We start from the raw sequence: 19875 nt of genomic DNA, 5'->3' as shown, positions 1-19875 counted from the left end.
GTTCAGTTCTGGGCTCCACAGCTGAAGAAAGACCAAGGAGCTACTGGAGAGGGTCCAGTGGGGGTCAAAGATGATGAGGGGGCTGGAGCACCGCTCTTAGGAAAAGAGACTGGGAGCTGGGCCTGCTCAGTCTAGAGAAGACAGAGGGAATCTCATGAATCCATACAAATATCTCCAAGGTGGGTAGCAAGAGGATGGTGCCGTATTTTTGGTGTGCCCAGAGACAGGACAAGGAGCAATGGCCAGAAAATAACACACAAGGAGTTCCACCTCAATATAAGGAAGAATTACAGAATTACAGCATCTGCTGAGTTGGAAAGGGACCCATAAGGATCACTGAGTTCAACTCCTGGCCCTGCACAGGACACCCCAATAATCCCACGTGGTGCCTGAGAGCTTTGTCCAAACACTCCTTGAGCTCTGCCAGGGTTGGTGCTGTGCCCACTGGCCGGGGGGGCCTGTTCAGTGCCCGTCCACCCTCTGGGTGAAGAACTTCTGCTAATACGCAACCTAACCCTCCCTGGCACAGCTCCAGCTGTTCCCTCAGGTCTTGTCACTGTCACCAGAGAGCTGAGTGCTGCTCCTCCACTTCCTCTCGGGAGGAAGTTGTGTACAGTTATGAGGTCTCTCCTGTCTCCTCCAGAACTTCTTTCCGTTGAGGGTGGCAGAGCACTGGCACAGGCGCCCCAAGGCAGTGGTCACAGCACCAAGCCTGACACAGCACAAGGAGCATTTGGCCAAGGCTGTCAGGCACCTGGTGGGAGTGGAGGGGTGTCCTGTGCAGGGCCAGGAGCTGGACTCGATGATCCTTCATCGGTCCCTTCCAACTCGGGATATTCTGTGATTCCGTGATTCGTCGTGGAGTCTCCCTCTCTGGAGCCATTCCCACCCCACCTGGACGCGGTCCTGTATCACCTGCTCTGGGTGACCCTGCCTTGGCAGGGAGGCTGGACTGGGTGACCGCCGGAGCTCCCCTCCAACTCGAACTGGGATTCAGGGGGAAGGGGAACACGAAGGTTCAAGGCGGGAGGAAGCTGTTTTGAAAACTCCAGATCCTCCGGAACCGGCTGTGAGGAAGCGGAAGCGGGGGAGCGGGGCCAGGCGGCGGCGGCGGCCATGGCCATGGTGGCGGGGGCGGAGGGATGCGAGCAGGGATACGAGCAGGGATGCGAGCAGGGATGCGAGCACTACCGGCGGGGCTGCCGGCTGCGGGTGGGTGAGCGGGGGGCGGCTGTGCCGCGGCAGGGGTGGTCGGCGATCCGTGCCCCCATCCATGCCGTGTCCCTTCCGTTCCCAGGCGCCGTGCTGCGGGAAGCTGTACCCGTGCCGGCTGTGCCACGACGGCGCCGAGGAGCATCAGCTGGACCGGTTCCGGGTGTCCGAGGTGCAGTGCGTCCGCTGCCGCCTCCTGCAGAAGGTGGGTCCGGGCAGCGGGGACGCGGAGGTCACGGCAGGGGTCAGATTGGGAGGCACCCCGCTGGGTCATCCGGTCGCACCTCCCTGCTCCAGCCGGATTGTCGGGGTTACGGCCTGATGTTGTGTCAGGGGATAGTAGGAAAAGGTTCTTCACCCAGACGGTGAACAGGCTCCCCAGGAAAGTAGTCACGGCCCCAATCCTGACAAAGGGCAGGAAGCTTTTGGACAGTGCTCTCAGGCACCTGGTGGGATGCTTGGAGGTGTCCTGTGCAGGGCTAAGCGTTGGACATAATGAGCCTTGTGGGTCACTTTCCAACTCAGGATATTCTATGATCACAGTGCATATGGCACAGGGTTGTGTCCAGGCAGCTCTGGAATATCTCCAGTGAGGGAGACTCACAGCTTCTCTGGGCAGCCTGTTCCAGAGCACAGGAAGGAAGCTTTTCCTCCCATTGAGGTGGAACTGTCTCTGCATCAGCTTCTGCCCTTTGCCTCTTGGCCTGTTTCTGGGCGCCATGGAGCAGAGGCTGGTTCCATCCTCTTGGCACCTTCCACATCCCTCCAGACATTGAATAGATCCCGTCAACCATCCCTTACCAAGGCTGAAAACAGAGCCAGCTCCCTTAGCCTGTCCTCATAAGAGACACGCTCCAGCCTCTTGATAACTCTGTAGCCCTCAGGCCTTGCTCAGGGAGCTCCATGTGCCTCTTGGAGCCCGGCGCTGGCTGCAGCACTCAGGGTGTTCCTGTCCCCTCAGGCCCAGCAGCGCTGCGAGGGCTGTGACAGCCTCTTTGGCGAGTACTACTGCGACATCTGCCACCTGTTTGACCGTGACAAGAAGCAGTACCACTGCGAGGAGTGCGGCATCTGCAGGTGCGTGCGGGCGGGCGGGCCTGCTTCCGCGGGGACCGGCTCTACCCTGACACCTCTCTCTGCAGGATTGGCCCCAAGGAGGATTTCTTCCACTGCTCCAAGTGCAATTTGTGCCTGAGCCTGAGTCTCCGAGGAAAGCACAAGGTGAGGATACACCGCTTACCTTCATACCTTAAAAAAATAGCACCTTAAACATAAAGCTGGATGTGCCTCAGCCCCATTTGAGGCCACAGGAGCAGGAGAGCAGTGGGTTCTCCTTCTCTAAATTCACCTAACAGCAACACAGAGGCCACTAATAGAAGACATAAGAAATTTTACATATTGGAACTTTACAGTTTAGAAAAACACAGATAACTGTACAGCAGGATAACTTTTTCTTCTCTTCTTCCATTTGCAAAGTGTATTGAAAATGTCTCCAGGCAGGACTGTCCGATATGTTTGGAGGTGAGCAGCTTCTTTTCATCTCCTGGATCTACTGTGTGGCCTTATTTTTGACTGTGTTTGAATTAATTTTCTTCTTTTTTGTCTGATGTTTGTCTCAAAACAGGATATTCACACGTCTCGAGTTGGAGCCCATGTTCTGCCGTGTGGTCACCTTCTTCACAGGTAAAGCAGACACCTGAGAAAGGGGAGTATCCGCTGCCTTGGGGGGGTGTTTATTCAGCAGCATCCAGTCTGTGTCAGCTTACAGCTGGTTTCTGAGGGACCCACATTGTGGGGGCAGTCTGCTTCACCAGGAAATATTTTCTTTAGGGAGGTTGTCTTCCTTCTGCAGTCAGTTTTCTATTAATGGGAATCTGTCTTCTCACTTGGCCTCGGAATGCTTTTAATTTCTGCTTTGGGGATACCTGTGTGGGTATTCCCATTGTGCAGCCCAGGTGTGTTACCTGTCAGTAATTCCATCTTCTTACTGATCTGTGTTTCCTTTTCAGAACATGTTATGATGAAATGCTGAAGGAGTAAGTATTTCCAAACATCTTTCCTCTTGATATTATCCTGGTTCAAACATACTGCTCCAAGAGGCAAAGATCATGATGCCAATTCTGTACCAACTAACTTAAAAGCCAGCTCCTAAAGGGATAAAGGGCTAACTTCAAGGGATAAAGGGCATTTAATTTCCAATTCTGTGTGCAAAAACTTGCTGTTTCGTGGTGTTTGTTTGCCTGGTACAATATGAAACTTGCCCCTACGAATGGATTTGTTTCGTTGCCTCACTCCAGCTTCTGATTTAGACCTTTTTGCCCCCTTTCTGGCAGAGGCTACAGGTGTCCTTTGTGCATGCACTCAGCGTTGGACATGACCAGGTACTGGCGCCAGCTGGACAACGAAGTGGCGCAGACTCCCATGCCTGCGGAGTACCAGAACATGATGGTGGAGGTAAGCCTTGCACCCTTGTCTCTTTTCATGGAGCTGTGCCTCGGAGTTACTGGCAGTAGAGGGCGCCAGGGACGTGTGCTGGATCAGGAGTCAGCCCAAGGGGTGGGGAATGATGAGGAAAAGTCACGTGCGGGCTTAGGGCGTTCATCATTCATGTTTATATACACACACTGCTGGTGCTGCAGCTTCTCCCTCCCTTCCCTGTGTGCGTGCAGATCCTCTGCAACGACTGCAATGCCCGCTCCACGGTGCAGTTCCACCTCCTGGGCATGAAGTGCCAGAACTGCGAGTCGTACAACACGGCCCAGGACGGGCGGTGCCGGCTGTCCTTGGAGGAGCAGTGACCGGGATGCGCGCGGTGTTCGGCCGGACGGGGAACGCTCTGCCGTGGGAGAGACTGTTTTACAAACCAAGCAACTCTTGTCAGTAAAAATTCCAGTATTCCAAGTTCAAGGAGTCCTTCACTGCGTCAGGGAGGAGGGAGCTTAGAAGAGCAGCGCGAGGAGATGGGATGAGCAGCTGATGCAGCAGCAGGAGGAGTTTTGGGGCAGCTGAAGGGGAAAGGAGGTGGAGGTGCAGCTCTCGGGGAAAATGGGTCGCTTTGAGAGGCCTTTTCCGCAGGGTTGTGTGCGAGGACGCGGTGTTCCCTGGGAACGACGTGTGTGTGCCAGGGCCCCGGAGCCAGCGCTGCGGGCACTGCCCAGGGGCAGCGGGCAGGAGCGGCATCCTTGACTCCCTTCGTGTGGTGTCACCTGTGTGTACAGAATTCCCTTGAAACAAGGGAATTGCTCTGGCTGCTGGGATGAGCAGCAGGAAGATGGAGCTGCAAAGCCCCCCTTTTTCCCCTGGACACCCACCCTGACTTGCTGCCGTCCCTTCACTCAGATTCCTTTGCCAGCTGCAGTCGGTTTTTTCCCCATTTCTTTCTCGTTCTGCTTTATTCACTGGCAAAGGCACAGGTGGTGCAGGATTTTAGACACATCCGTAGCCTGATTTTGCTGGTCGAGTACCTGAAGTGGAGCACATATGTCACATCAGGCTGAGTCTAAGGTGTTCACTGAAATAACAGCAGTCCAGAGGCACTCCAGTAGTGCAGGGACCAATTTTCTGTGGTTTTGGTGTTTGCTAATAGTAAAATCTCCCTGGGGAGAGAAAATGGGAGGGTGAGCGACTGCCTTCTTAAATAAAAACCCCAACCCCACCCTTCTTTGTGTAATATCCTGCCCGAGGTGTTTTGCAGTCTTAAATCTTGCAGAAAATTCCTGATTTCTCTGAATTTCACATGCAGATACTTTACAGTAATAAGATATAAAAAAATGTCAGTTACTCTTCAGGTGACAACTACTCATTTTTGATTTGTTCTATTGTAAAATGAGCTTTTCTTAATCCAACAGTGCCCCATTCTGTATGGAATATTTAGGCTTTGGATGATAGCTATTGTAGCTTGCCTTGACGGGGCTATCTTTTTCTGGAGCACTTTTCTCACCGCTATAAATAAATGGAAAACAACGTCTCTGTTAAAATAAACGAATGACACTGTGCGTGATGTGCTCTTCTTTCACGCATGTACTCCCTGGAAATTCCCAGCTGCATTTAAACCGTGATTCAGTGCTGAAGAATGGTTGGATGTGGGGAGGTGTGAGGCCTGAGACACTGTTAGGAAAAGAAGTGCTTTGCTTTTACGAGCTCCTGTGTTCTCGTATTTTTGTTTTGTGGTGCCAGCAAGACTGCCTGCTGCTTTGGTTGGCACCTGGTGACTCCACCTCCTTCCCTGGATGGAGACCTGCTCCCAGGTAAGCCTGGAAGTGCCAGTGGAGCTCCCATCATCCTGCAGGAGTTGTCATCCCAGAAAACTGGCCAAGTAGCCTTGGAGTGTGTTGCTAATGGTAAAACCGTGCTGGTCAAGTCCACAACCAAGCAGGTTTGCTGTTAAATTTTAATTTTTAAATTAAAGCTCATTTTATTCCAGCTGGAAATATTCCTGGAGGAGGCTGGAAGAAAACCCTTAGTTGAGCCGAGCTTTGGAAGAGCAGTTCATGCTGAACTTTGGTGTTGGGAAGGAAAATGATTCATGGTGTGGGATCTGGGTGATTTTGACCTTTTGCTCTCCTGTTTTTGGTGTTTGCCCCTGGAAAGTGCACGAGGGAATGTGAATGCCGAGGGAACGCCGAAGCGCTGTTTGGTGTGTTTGACGTGGCACGCAGCCCTTAACTCCCTTTGCCAGGGAATAAATCGCACAGCAGGAAAAGGAATGGCATTTTGAGGGGATAAAGGACAATGGAGGGGATAAAAGACAGGCAGGGAGCTGCTTTATGGAATGGGAGGTGCTGCACGGAGCTTGGCCACCCTGTCTGTGGAGATGCAGCCGATGGGAGTGGGAAGGATGCTCGATCAGGACACTGAGATGATCCTGGGATGGAAGCAGCAGCTGCCTTGGCCAGAGCTTGCCCGCTGGCTATGGGAGCTGTTGGGAAGCTCCCGCACTCCCTGCCACCCGGAATCCAGCCTTGCTCACCCGTCTGGGCCAGAATGGGGAGCAGATGGGATTATTGCTGCTTTGTGGGAAAAATGTGGAGTTCCAGCAAGCGTAGGGACTGCAGCCACACACAAGGTCACGGAGCTGTTAAGAAAGCCAGGGCCTGCTGGAGTGTGTGGAACTCGGGAGAGGGACTCGGGAAGGCAGCAAATGGAACAGTGCAGGACTGGGGGGCTCGGCTGAGCCCTGCATCCCATGGGAAGGTTCAGGACGATGGCTCAGGAGCTGTGGGGAACGAGGATCCTCAGTTTTGGGCTGGTTTGATGCCTGTGGTGTGGTTTTGGCTTGCTCCAATAACATCATTTGGGGTGGAAGTGGGGGTGTTCTGTGTTAAACCTCTGGTTCAGCTGCCCTCTCCTGTAGCTTTCCCAGTGCTGGGACTGATGTCTTGCCCCTGCCTGGGGATGGAGAATCTGTGTCTAAATTTCCAACTGGAAGGAACGCAGCGAGGGAGAGGCTCCTCGTGTTGTGCTATTTATACCTCGGAGGGGCAGCCTCTGCAGTCTCTGCAGATCCAGCTCAGCCCAGGGCTGTGCCGGGACCTCTGCGCTGGAAACGGGGCCGTTTCCTTGGATTTGCTCCTTCATGGTCCCAGCTGGAGTTGGGTTCTGACACCTGAACCAATTCCTGTGCCTGACAAGCAGCCAGGAGGCTGCAACCAGGAGCTACTCATTGCTACTCACTCCAGTAACTCCACCAGGAGCCTGAGGAGATGACGCTCGGAAGCATGTGGATGATATATGGGAATATTCACCAAGGAGCCAAACAAGAGCATAATTAGGGAGGCCAGAGGGAGTCTGGAAGCGGTGATAAAGCAGCCGGCGGCTCTGCGGCGAGGGCAAGGAGGGAGAGCTGGAGCGGGATCGCGTCATCCCGCGGGCTCAGGGAATGGGATGTTCCACACGGAGCTATGCGAACTATTTTTTTCTATATAAATAAAATATCTCTGAGATGAAACGGAGCCAAAGTGGGGGGGACGTGAGGGAGCTGGGAGGAGGTGGAATTGAGCCAGAAGTGGGGGAGCCTTTGGGAAAAATGGGATTTGCTGGTTTTGCACATAAGACAAGCTGGTAGCAGTGTTAACCCCATTGGTTTTTAAAAGAGAAGGGAAAAAGGCCTTTTTTGCGGTGTGTCCTGGTTGCTTTTCCCCCTTTTTCCCTGCTATACTCATGTGGGACAGAAACCCCTCCATAAGCCAGAGGGTCTGAGGCAGGAATGTGAGAGGGGTATTTGAAGCCATTGCCCGGAACACAGGCATCCTCCCTCTGATGGCATTACCCCCCAAAATAAAGGGCTTTTTCCACTTGGCAAACACATCTGTTATCCCCTAGGCTGTCCTGTGCCTTGGCTCATGTTGGCAAACAGTTCTGGAGATGTAAACACATTATCCACGTCCATATCATCCATGTCATAGGGCAGCTGCACTGGAAATAAAGGCACTGCCGGTGGTGTCTGATCCCAGGGAAGTGAGGAATCTGTTTTCACCCCAGGATATCCCCAAAAATATGTACAGCTTCTTCCTTGCATTGTAGGCAAGAGAGAGTCATTCATTTTGAGCATCCAGGCACAGTGTTGAGCAGGAAAACTGACACCCCATTTATGTCCTCCTTCATGAAAAAGGAACTTACTCCCTTGGGATTATATATGTATTTTAAGTGAAGGTGGTGGCTTTTCCTCTCCCTTTTTCCTCTCAGTCTAGCAGCAGCACCACGACACCCAATTTATTTCAAGAGAAGAGAGGTGGTGGGTTTTTAACTCAGTTTGTGTTTTTTCTTAGCCAAGGTGGCCTAATTCACTGCTTGTTGGGTGCCAAAAAGGTGAAAAGGAATTTTGCTCATCCTAAGCATCTTCAAAGCCTGTGCTGCCCTGTGTATACTCCCAGCCCAAATAGTTTTCCAGGCTGGCTGTGGTTGGGAGGTGCAACAACAATTCCCAGGTTTGTTTTCTGTTTTCACCAAGTTTGAACTAAAAAAGAGGTTGAGGAACCCACAGCAGAGCTGAAAGGATGGACCCCTGAACAGGCTGAGAAAGGCTCAGGAGGAAAAGGAAAATGCACAATGATTGCACTTCTTTTTGGGAAGCGGAGCTGCCCTCATTTCTCCTGACCTTTCCAGGTGCCTGTTGTGGCGCCAGCCACATCTATTACGCTCCCTTGATGGCAATCCAGAGATGATGCATCTCTGGCAGCAAGCAATCATGGAAATGCCCCAAGCTTTGATGTTTGCAGGGATGCTCCATTTAGGAGGCAGGGCAAACAGCAGAGCTTGTTCCCAAGCCTGCACCACCTGTACCGGGACACCCCAAAGGTTTGCAGCGCCATTTAATGCTGGTTTGTTTATTTATTAAGGTCACGTGGACTGAGGGCTTTGCTTTCCACTGCCAGGGAATTTAGCCAGAGGGAGAAGTGGCTGAACCTCCCCTTCCCAGACCAGCCCTGCCGTCAGCCGCCCCCAGCCTCCCCGCACTAAGAGCTGAACACAAACTGGGGATTGAAAGAACACTCCGCTGTATTTTAGCAGCCAAGTTTTTTAAGGGTTGGAAACAAAGCTGTGGAGCAAGCAGCCACGTGTGAAATGGATGGTCAGTGCATCTTCCCTTGGGCTCCTGGGCTGCTTCTGGGACCAAAAACCCCACAATTAAACGGAAAAAATTAAATTAGGAACTTCTGCACAGAAGCACTGGTGGGAAAAGGAAGGGAGCAGCGACTGAGCAGCCCCACAACTGTTCATGGCTCCTGGTGAGACAAGGCAAAGGATTTCATAGCAGGGCAACACAGGGAAGTGATTTTAGGGAAAGGGACATGTGAAAGCACAGGAGACCCTGGCACAATGCTGGCTCTGGCTCAGCAGCCCCCCACTCCCCCCCAAATCACAGAGCAGCAGCATTTCAAAGGATGCCACAGCACTGGCTGAACCTCCATCCTCTCCCTTGACCTCCCCAGCCCTTTCCCCTGGGGAATTTGGGTTCCCTTGCCTACAACAAGTGGCTGACCTGTGCCAGGACCCAGTTTCCTACTCAAAGGCCAAAATTCAGGTTTATTGTGAGCACTGCACACCCGCCCTCCAGTTCTGGTCATCCAGCAGACCCGTGGTAATCCTGCCTGAGGCAGGGGCTTCGTGCCCGGCATCTCCTCGACAGCGGATGCTCTGCTGCAGAAGCGCTTATAAATTAAGGATTTATGGGGTTTTTTCTTCATCCCTGCTAGGAATCATCATAGAGAGGGTTGTTGTAGTTGCCCCAGGAGCCATAGTCGTGGTCGTCCAAAAGCCTTCCATAGGAGGAGTGCCTGCCAGGAAAAGCAAACCGGTTACTTTGAGGATTTATTAGTTATTTTGCCATGGGATGAGGAAATATTAATGCAAGGGCTCCCTAGGTCAAGCTTTGGGATATTTAAAGAGGAAGCACCAGGAGAAGTGAAGAGAAGCCCAGGCTGAATTTTGCCCCCGTTGAGTGAGATTGGACAGGGCAGGGAATTAAAACAAGACCTTTGCTCATCTCAGCTGTCAGCAAAGCCTCATTAGGGATGCTCAGCACTGGGCTCTGCTGCTGTTTATTGTCCCAGTGACAGCGAGACCCACGGCAGCAGCTTTCCCAAGGGATAATTACTGGTTATGACTATGCTGAGCAGCGTCTCTGGCATTTCAGCAAGGCTATTGTAAAATGAGGAACTGAAACTCTGCTTTCCAGTATAGGAGTGGTAAGAAACGGAGCCGTGCTGGCACCAGAGGCTGCACATTTGCCCTGCTGGGCTTGGGGACAGCGTCTTGCTGGGGCTTTGCATCATCCTTGTGATGGTGAGAGAGGCTGCAGGGAGCCTCGGGGGGGGGGGGGGGGGCCACCCCAAAACCAGCCTTACCTGATCTTGAGGTACGCGGCTGCCCCGAACACCAGCACCACCACCACGATGACCGTCACGGTTATGGCCACGATGCTCCCTGTGGATGATCCATCAGAGAGGGCAGGGCTCAGCCCCCCGAGTCCCAGCTCCATGGCACACATCCCACATGCCAGCTGCTCCCAATTCACCCACGCCAGCCATCTCTGACGGGGGGAATATTCCCTCACTGCTTCCCAAAGAGGATGCTGGGCCCCCCTCTATTTTTGCAATGATCCCCTTCCCATAGAAGCAGGGCAAGTAGATTTAGGATGAAACACAGCTGAGCTTTGCTTGGCCACTATGGACTCACTCTTTGATGCTCCTCCCAGCACCAGGCAGCATTTAGTGCTGAGCCAAGGCTAGAAAATGCTTCAGATCTCCCCTTTTCCAGCCTGGAAATCTGGAGCAATTTTAAGCTACCTGTGTTTGCACAAGGGGATAGGGAGAAGCTTGTGTCAGCTTCCTGAGGTCTCCAGGAGGGAGAATTAAAACCTACATCATCCTAAGTCAGGCTGCACCCACCATCCAGCCATTTTTTTCCTCTCATCCTTAAGTGCTTCAAGTCAAATTTAGAACTGAGGATTTTATTCACATCTCCAGGCAACCGAGATTTGTTATCTACCACTCCTGGTCTCTGCCAGTGGATCAGATGACACAGGCTCCCCCAGGAATTTTGCCCCCAGGAATGATGCTCTCAGGAAGCTGACCACCTCCTCCCTTCCAGTTCAGGGGTCTGCCCCTCCCGTGTGAGCACCCTGATGCTGACATGATATCTCTGTATGCACATGGGGAGCCATGGTGCTCACCTGCACTCAGCGCACGTGGGACCTCCTCCATGGTGACTCCGGTGGTTTTCTCGGAGGCCGTGGCCTCGGCTTGGGTGGGGCTCATCACAGTCACTGGGGGGGATGTTGGCTCCATGGCCAGGCTCGATGCCATGGCCAGTGTCCCCAGGGAAGGGACGTCCTTGGTCAGCAGAGGCGGCTGGGTAGCACCAGGGCTCACGAGGACAGGTGTTGGGGACAAGCCCATCCTGGGAGGTGAGGAGGGATCACTGGTGGGAAGGGAAGAGGGAGGTGATGGTGCAGCTGTGCCCGTGGGGCTGGAAGCTGCCCCCAAATCCATCATGCTTCTTGCCAGGCTGGCAGTGTTTGCTGTCCGGAGAGTTGGGGATGTCTCCAAGGTGGGTGGCCCTGGGCTGGGGCTGGAGGCTCCGTCTGTTGTGGCTGTGGAGCTCTCGGTGACCGAGACAGGAGCAGGGGACAGTGCTGCCACAGGGGTGGTGGCATTGTGGCCATCCCCCTCCATGGGTCTGGAGGACGTCCCATCTCTGGAAGGTCCCGTGGACAAGGGCAGCGAGGGCTGGCCTGGAGCTGGCGTGGGGACATCTGCATCCCTGGAATCTGGTTTCACTGGGACACCCCCCCAGAGGAAGGGGGGGCTGATGGGGCTGAGGGGTGATTCCTGGGAGTCATCGCCCAGTCCTAGGAGTGAGACAAAGAAATGTGAATAACAGGGCAATCCTTGGGGCAAGCTGGTGTTTGGGAGAGCACTGAAGGGTTTGGGAATTAAGCTGGAAATAAGTTTGGGTTTTAAAAAGCTGAGAGCCATCTGAAATAAAGAGATGGGAAGTACAGCTGAGTACCTAGAGGTGAGGTTTAAACCAGCCAGTTGTCCTGGCATAAATCAGCTCCATTTTTCCCCCAGTTTAGGATACCCCCATCCCCAATCACCCCCTCCATCTTCCCAGCATCTCCTCCCAGCAGGAGGAGAAGAAGCTCCTCCTCACAGCAGCCACCGTGCAGCTGGGAATGATAACACAAGACGCCTCTTTCTCCTCTCCCCCCATTTCCTTGTGCATTCATTCGTCTCCATTTCTTAGCATGAAGATGAGTCATTTCTCCCTCTGTCCCCACCAGCTGACTGCTGGGGCTTTCCCCCCCCTTTCAAGGGCTGAACTCAGCACTGGTCCAGCACTGGCCCCCTCAGTGTGGTGAGGGGAGCGTGCCAGCACTGCGTGACATTGGGAGGCATTTTTATTCCATCTATTCATTTATTTACACCCCCAGAGCATCCCAAGCCCAGCACTGGGAAGAGCAGGAACTCACTCCAGCTGCAATGAACTAATTATGAGTGTGGAGGACAGAAACATTCAGTGCCTGTGTGTAGAAACAATGGGATCTGGCACTGGCGAGCAGGGACTCATTAATCCAGCCATAATTTCTTCCATTGGTTCTGTGGATACCCATGGGAAGGACCCCATTTCCCAAGCAAAAGGGTCTTGGAGGTGGGACTGAGGCCATGGCTGCTCTTCCCTCCTGAGGACAAGCACTTGGAGATGCCTCTGAGCTTTCACCCTCCTCAGGCTGAGGATACAGCCCTTAGGACAGGGGAGAGGAGAGGAATGACAAGCTGGAATCTGGTTACTCAATAAGCCATCTGGCCACCACAGCAGCAGCGAGGCCTCGACCAAGGATCCTTCACACCAAGGTTCAGAATCCATCTGTATTTCAGTAATCCTTGCCCCAGCACACCTGGACATTTCAGATTTCTCCTGCAGGTACCAGACAGCCTCCGCAGCCCAACGAGCCCACCAAGCACAGCAGGATCCTCCCAGGGCTGGGAGCACCTCGGAAGTTTGTTACCTCTGTAAATGTAGATGCTCCCAGTCTCTCAGGGATACAGGCAGTTTTCCACCTCTCTGCAAAGCCACCCTGACGTCCCAAAGTGCTTGGGGTCAGCGGAGCTCCCATGATCTGCCTGAACTTTGGAGGCAAACCAATAGGGAGCTCGGGAAGCTGGCAGTGCTGCTAGCCTGGATGAGTCAGGAACTTTCCGATAATATCTAAGGGGTATAAATTCGGAGGCTGAGCCAGAACTGGGGGCAGGAACAATCCTTGGCTGCTGGCTGAGCACTCCTGGCCAAGGAGGTCACAAGTCACAGGGACTCTTCCCAGGAGAGCAAGCATGACCGAAGGCACTTCTCAGCTCAGCCCTGGTCTTCCCCGTCTCTCCCTGTGAGCAATCCCTGCCTGTGCCAGTGCTGGGCTATCCCCTTCTTCCTCCAAGCCATCAGCTCCGTAGGTGATCTGGGACCCAGCCACTGCCCTTGGGGTCTCACCCACAGGAGGTAACCCCAGGAAATCCCAGCCATAGAGGCAATGCAGGCTGCTTCTGAATGGAGTTAGGATGAAGGGACACAAAGGACCCCGGTGAGGGCCCCCTTGGCTCATGCTCCACATATCCGCATCCATATCACTGCACCCAGCTCATGGGCAACCTGTCCCACAGATGGGTGATTCCCAGTCTATCTGCAAGTCCTGTCCTCTACCAACGCATCTGAAAGGGAAAATCAAAGGGAAAACAAAAGCCAAGGAGAGCTTTCCTTTGTTTCCCCAACACGTGGTCTGCAGGAGGTGCTGCTGGGAGCAGGAAACAGAGCAGTGCCCTGGAACAAGGGACAAAATACACAACTGCAAAACTTCATTCACGGCCACATGACTTGAAAGGCTAAAAGCACCTTGACAAGGGCCTGTCAGAGGGACCGAGGGATGTTAGCTCCCAGAGGATGCCGAGCACAGCTGAGCCCTGAGGAATTTGCTCATCTAATTCACTTAAAGCAGTTGACCACCCTGCTGGAATCCAGCACGGAGCCGAGGCAGGGGACTGCCAGCACCAGGCAACCACCCGGGAAAGCAGTAGTGTCACACTCCAGAGCCCCACAGGACCTTTGGAAAGTCCTTTTTCTAGATTTTCTTCACCAGGAATACAGAAAACAGCCAAGGAAAGAAGAACCCAAAGCCTGTCACTCAAATACCCAGCTCTTGGGGAATATTAGCCCTAACCATGTGCCAACCTAAGGAAGGAGCCTGATGGATTCTCTCTCTCTCCTGCTGCCATGCTGCTCTCCTGGCTCCTGGAAGCCACACAGAGGGACAGGTCTTGCCCTTGCAGGAGCTGAGCAATGCTCATGCTCCTCTTGGGAAAGAGCTGCTTGACCTGGGCTGGCAGCCTCTCCAGAATGCATTTCCCAGGCACTCCAAAAGCTATTGCAGCAAATCCTAAATTGCTCTGCCAGCTGAAACGCAGCATAAAAGCCACCAGAGAACATCTCCAGCCCGAGTGAATGACATCAGATTGGAGCAGCCACGCCGCAGCAAACAAACATCCACTGATAAGGCAGAGATAGAGCTTTTATCAAGCTTCACTTCAGAACTCATCGCCTCTGACACAGCCACGGGAGATCCACATGACCTAAGCCACACGCCTGCTCTCAGCCCAAATTAACTAAAGCACCCAAGCCCCAGCTGCAGCCAGGGATGCTCCTCGAGCAGTCAAGGCCAAAGGGATAATGAGAGTTTCCATAACATGGATATCATTTGTTCTGCCTGCCAGCAGCAGATCCTGGCTGTACTTCCACAAGGAACCCAGCCACCTGTTCTGAGCAAGAAATGCAACAACAGGAGAAAAACGAGGAGAGCTGCTGGATGCACACACCACCCTGTGCTTGTGCAGTCAGCCTGGGTACCACTTTCTGCTCCAGTTCAGCAGCTGGTTTGGGGCAAACACCCAAAAAACACAAGTAACCAAGACTATACCTAAGGATCACACTTAGCTTTTAAGCAAAATGCCGTAGAAACCTCAGTCTTTAATCACAAGAGTGACAAAAAGAGACCTTTTGCTAGTCCTGTAGTGTGCTGCTCCTCCACCAAATGCTGATGACAGAACAGCCCTGAGTCCCCTGACTGTGCCTTGGTTTATAACCAGGTTAAGTGATGCAGAGCAGTAAAACAATCTGTATTTAAAAGTAAGTAAGGATTTCCTGCTCATGACCTCGTTGGCTCGGCTTTGGTTTCTGTGGCTGGGGATTCCTGTAACTTGTGCTGGTTTTTTTGTAGTTGCCCTCCCCCTTGGTAATGCTCAGGTTTAGCTTTCATTGTATTGCTTTGCTACAAAACCAGCAGCATCTGGCTACGGATGGCAAAAGCTCTCCCTAAAGCACCTGGGACTAAGCCAAACTGGTTTTTGCTTTGGGTTCAACGAGTTTTTCCAGCTGTTCAGCCCTGCACTGCCTCACCTTCCCTGTCACCATGCAGTTTGGGATCTGGGGATGTTCACTTCTTGCTGGCTGGAGGTCCCATCTGCAGTGCACAGGGGTGATTGAGCTCCGTGCTGATATGGGGGAAGGAACCGTGGTGGTTGGTTTGGGCCTTTAACTTGTGTCTCTTTCTCTGGGGCACTGCTGTGGACTCCTGCCTCATTATCCCCAAGAAACATGGATGATGGGGAGGTCTGGGAACAGCTCTGCAGGCTCTAAGCTCTGCCTCACACCCACCAAGCTTTCCATGCCATCACAGAAGGAACATCCAGAGCTGGATTAGTGATGGGAAAGGGTGACTCCTGGGGGTATCCCCGGCTTGAGGTGAGCAGCAAAGCTCCAGCACTGCATGTTAGAAGCAGCATGCCTGGCTGATGTGCTGCTCCACTCTTTCCTGCTCTCTCTCCTCTGTTTTCGGTGCCGGGGTCTGCTGGCGATGGTATGAAACCAGTTCTGTGAGGAGGAAGAAACCAAGGGAGAAAACCAGGGGCCAGAAACACACCAACAGGTAAAAGGCAAAGCTATTCCCTGTCTGTGTGGAGAAGCCAAGGCCATCAGACTCAATAAATCTGCAGTTGCTCTGATTCACTGGCAAGCCAAGCTGGCTTCCTGCATGATTAGTTTTATTCTGCTGCATGGTCGTTAAGTGGTTTAGGTCTAATTGCTCTGAAGCTTTCTGTAGCTAAGAGAAACAGCTACACAATAGAAATCCATGTGCTGGGTCCGTGTGTCCCTCACCATCCCGAGCCTCTGGCCCAACCATGCAGCTGGCCAGGACATCCTGGGGATGTCCCTCCCTGAGGATGGGGCCGCTGCTGAGCCAGCCCATCAGTATCCACCTCCCTGGATGTACCAGCACCTCTCGGAGATGCACAGCCTCTTGCAAAAGGGAAGAGCAAAAATCCCTGTGGCCAAATAAAGGTGGGGGCTCTGGGAATCTGGCAAGCAATGAGGTCCTCCCTGGCTGGGGAGCAGCAGCTCCTCTTCTCCAGGCTGTGGCATGGGAGGAAGGGGCTAATGTGGAGGACTGGTTCACTCTTGCACACTCTCCAGACCCTGAGGAATGCTGCTGCAGGCAGACTCCCCTTGAGGAAGCAGGAGGAAAGCTCCACCACCCTGCCATCTCTGCTCTTCCCAGCTGAAAACAGCTTTTAAAATTCACGTGGCTCCCTGCATGCTGCATGGTCCCTCATTCCTTGCCTGGGGTGGGTGTCCAAATTCTCCCCAGGCACCACCTGCCCCATGATCCAAACCCAGAGGTGAGGACTGTTGGTGGCACAACGAATCCACCCTTCACACAAAGGAAGTGTGGGGTTTCCCCCCCCAAAGCTAAGTGTTGCCTAATTACTCAACTCAGGAAGCCCTTGATCCTGATGCTGCAATGAAAGTATAGCAGAAAAGAAGGTGAAGAGGAATTTTTGGGTAGTTTTTCCCTCCTGAGAGTGACAGAACACCCTCTGGCTAGTGGTCAGCCTGTACAGCCAGAGATATCTGATGAGGACCTGGGGTGGAAAGCAGTATTTGGCAGCACCAGCTCTTTCTAAAATGATGCTTGGCTTGTTGAAGTGAAAAATGCATTAAGTACTGCAAGTTGTATTCTTGAAACATGCAAACAGGTGCCACGCTGTGCTGATCTCCCTGGGGAAGGGGAATAAGGGATCCCATGGGAGGAGATGCTGTTTGTTGGCTCTTTGGGCTGGGAGCTGGCAGATGGACCTGCCTGCTTGGGACACCTCGCAGTACTTTTTCCCAGGCACATATCTTGGATATGGATCTGGAGCCAGCCAGGAGTTTTGCAAGCAGCAGCTCTGCCCAAGTGACAACTCCCCACCTCCCTAATTTTCCTGGCCGGCTGCTAATTAGTGCTTCTAGGTGCAGCTTCCAACATGCATCAGCCCCATTCCAGCCCCTCCCAGGGGGAGAAGCAGCTGGGTTCAGCAGAGGAATTTCAGAGCATCCTCTGGTATTAGAGGCTGATTGCTTGTTGGGCTGGGAGAGGAGATAATTACCCATCTCCACTGTCCTTCAGCTCATGGGGGAGCAGAGTACTTCAAGATTTGCCTCCTCAATGGCAGCTTAAAACACCCCATGAGGCTCCAAGACCCCCAAAAAGCAGCTCCTCCACCCCAGAATCTCCATGAAGAAGCACTCAAAACCTTAAAAGCCAAGACCTGCTTCTAAAAGGTACTTAAAATGTCTCAGCTGGGGCACAGGGGGAATTGCTGAAGGGGAGAGCAGGCTTGGGGCTGGGCACCACGTCAGGAAAGCAAAGCAGGTCTCAATTTACATCCAGAGTAAGGAGTAATAAAACTTCCTTGTGCGAGACGCTGTTATTTCATTACGTGGCCAGGCAAAGCCCAGACTTATTTTACTCCTGGCCAGTGACGTCCTTGATGTCATTCTTCATCCTGAAGAATGAGCTTGAAGCATCTTTAAATTGTGCTTTGTGTTTCCTCCCAAGTGAGATATATAAAAATATATATAGACATATATAGATATATACACAATTAAAAAAAAATTATTTCAATGGGAACAAAAGTGTTGTAGAAAGCATCTGAAAGATGCTCTAGGGCTGTTTGAGAGCAGCCTGAGAGCTATGGGACCACAGTCCAGGGAAATCTTTTCTGTTTCTTCTGCCAATCCTCGCGGGCATTGGTGCTTTAGAGAGGGATGGTCGTGGGAACAGCTTTGGGTTTGGCCCGGGCGCTGGGAAAAACCCGCCTCCCAACCCCAAAGGTTGACTCCCAGCAGAGACTGGCTGCTTTGGGGGCAAACTTGGGCCAGGGAGGAGAACGTGAAGGAGGAGAAGAGCATCCCCAGCATCGCTGCGGAGCAAAAATGCTCATCCCCATCCCTCCCAAACGCATTTGCTCAGAAAGCACAGAAACAGGAGCTCGCTGGCAAATCCCCCCTTTACGGGGAGAAATATTCATCCAGCTCTCCCTCCCCTCGCGCCCCTGGGGTCACTTATCCAGGCGAGATCTCCCACATGCTGGCGTGGTCCGGGGTGACATTTTGGGGTCCTGCAGCCACGACCTGCGCAGGGGCTGGTGTGGGGACGTGGTGCTGGCTGCGGGCAGTCACAGGGAGCTCAGCCCTGGCTCAGCCCCGTCCCCTCGCGCTGCTCTGCCGGCAGCAATGTGACAGTGACAGCTCAGCCGATGGATTTCTCCTCGCGCGCGGCCCCGGTTATGCAAGTGTGTTTCCCATGTTTCTGAGCAAGCCGCTCCTCGTGTTTATTAAAAGCCCAGCCTGGGCGGGTGGAGGGGTGACCTGCGCTCGCTGTCGCGTCAGCCGGGGACAGAACTGTCTCCTCTGACTGTCTCAGTGGGGGGAAGATGTCAAATCGGGTGTTTCTGTGGGATGGGGAGGCTGGTGCCGCCGGGGGGAGATGCCTGGAGCTGGGGGGAAAGCGCCAGGGGCTGGGGGTGTGGGAGCCTCCGCTCAAGGCCAGGGAGAGCCATAAAAGCTCTTTCAAAGCAGTGACCATGGAGCCAAGGGGGATGCGGGACTGGGGGTGAGTCCAGCCCGGGCAGGGGGTGCCCGTGAGGAGAAGCCGGTGGTCCCATCAAGTTGTCTTCCTTCAGGGCAGTCGGGGACTCTGCTGGAGACCCCTCTGAGGGGCAAGGGGTGAGGAAAAGAAGGGTGAAACACCTCTTGCCCGACCCCACCGGTGTCATTGGCGGTGACCCCCCTCACGGGGGCTGTGAGTGGGACCCGTGGTGGGGGCTTGCTCTGCGGAGTCCTTCTCCGGGAAGAAGCCGGGCTGTCCCCGGCAGACGCGGGGGCTGCCTCCTTCCCCGTCCCCACCGCATCGCTCCCAGCCCGACACCGGGGGTCCCCGGCGTGTCCCCCCCTGCCCATCCCGGTGCGGCGGCGGGCGCTTACCTGCCGGGAGGAGGAGGAGGGCGAGGAAGAGGAGGCGGCAGTAGCAGCCCATGGTGCCGGCGGCGCTGGCAGCCGCGGCGGGAGGGACGCACCGCCCGGCCCGGCCCGGCCCCCGCCGCCGCCCCCCGCCCGCGCCCGGCCCACAGCGGCACCTGCCGGCCCCGGGCACCGCGGCGGGGATGCGGGACCGGCACCGCCGGGATGCGGGCACAGGGCCGGGGATGCGGGGCACGGGCAGGGGGTGCCAGGCAGCATCACCAGCGGGTAGCGGGGACTGACCGCAGGGCACCAGGCAGACCGTGCTGGGGGCGGGCACTGGGACGGGATGGTGGGACCAGTCCGCCTGCCCTGGGATGAGGCACTGGGACTGGATGCTGCCGGTGGGCATCACACACTGAGGACCGGGCATGGGGTGCTCTTGTAGCAGCCTGTGACACCCGCTCGGGGTGCCCCATGGTACTGCCACTTGTCCATCCTCAGGGCCATGCCAGCTCCTGCCTGAATGTAGTGGTGAGGCCCTGGCACAGGGTGCCCAGAGAAGCTGCGGCGGCCCCTGGATCCCTGGAAGTGTTCAAGGCCAGGCTGGATGGGCTTGGAGCAACCTGGGCTAGTGGAAGGTGTCCCTGCCCTTGGCAGGGGGTTGGAACTGGATGAGCTTTAAGGTCCCTTCCAAACCAAACCACTCTGTGATTCCATGACTCTGGACCTCCCTGGGCATCCCCTTGCCTATTGTGTCCAGGGAATCTGGTGCCCGGGGAGATTTGTGTACCTGGGGACAACCCAGGTACATGAATCAAGGGGAGCCAGGCC

The 19875-nt window shown here is 54.2% G+C and overlaps 2 protein-coding genes across 2 annotated transcripts; one reads left to right on the top strand and one right to left on the bottom strand.

The window, feature by feature from the left end:
* Positions 1-1092: 1092 nt before the first annotated feature.
* On the top strand, positions 1093-5169 carry RCHY1 (ring finger and CHY zinc finger domain containing 1). Its single transcript, XM_082281317.1, has 9 exons — positions 1093-1212; positions 1298-1417; positions 2174-2289; positions 2355-2433; positions 2689-2733; positions 2837-2895; positions 3222-3248; positions 3546-3666; positions 3882-5169. The coding sequence occupies exons 1-9, from the start codon at positions 1117-1119 to the stop codon at positions 4008-4010; spliced, it is 792 nt and encodes a 263-aa protein (XP_082137443.1). The 5' UTR covers positions 1093-1116; the 3' UTR covers positions 4011-5169.
* A 4040-nt stretch (positions 5170-9209) lies between these two features.
* Positions 9210-19181, bottom strand: PARM1 (prostate androgen-regulated mucin-like protein 1). The gene is made up of 4 exons (XM_082281635.1): positions 19066-19181; positions 10886-11563; positions 10059-10137; positions 9210-9488 (listed from the first exon to the last, which is right to left on the bottom strand). Exons 1-4 carry the CDS (start codon positions 19115-19117, stop codon positions 9404-9406), a joined length of 894 nt encoding a protein of 297 aa, XP_082137761.1. The 5' UTR covers positions 19118-19181; the 3' UTR covers positions 9210-9403.
* Between the last annotated feature and the right edge of the window lie 694 nt (positions 19182-19875).

The sequence above is a fragment of the Coloeus monedula genome (assembly GCF_965178545.1).
Source record: "Coloeus monedula genome assembly, chromosome: 5".
NCBI classification, from domain to species: domain Eukaryota; kingdom Metazoa; phylum Chordata; class Aves; order Passeriformes; family Corvidae; genus Coloeus; species Coloeus monedula.
The sequence above is the reverse complement of the archived record's forward strand: the minus strand, read 5'-3'. Positions and strand labels throughout refer to the sequence as shown.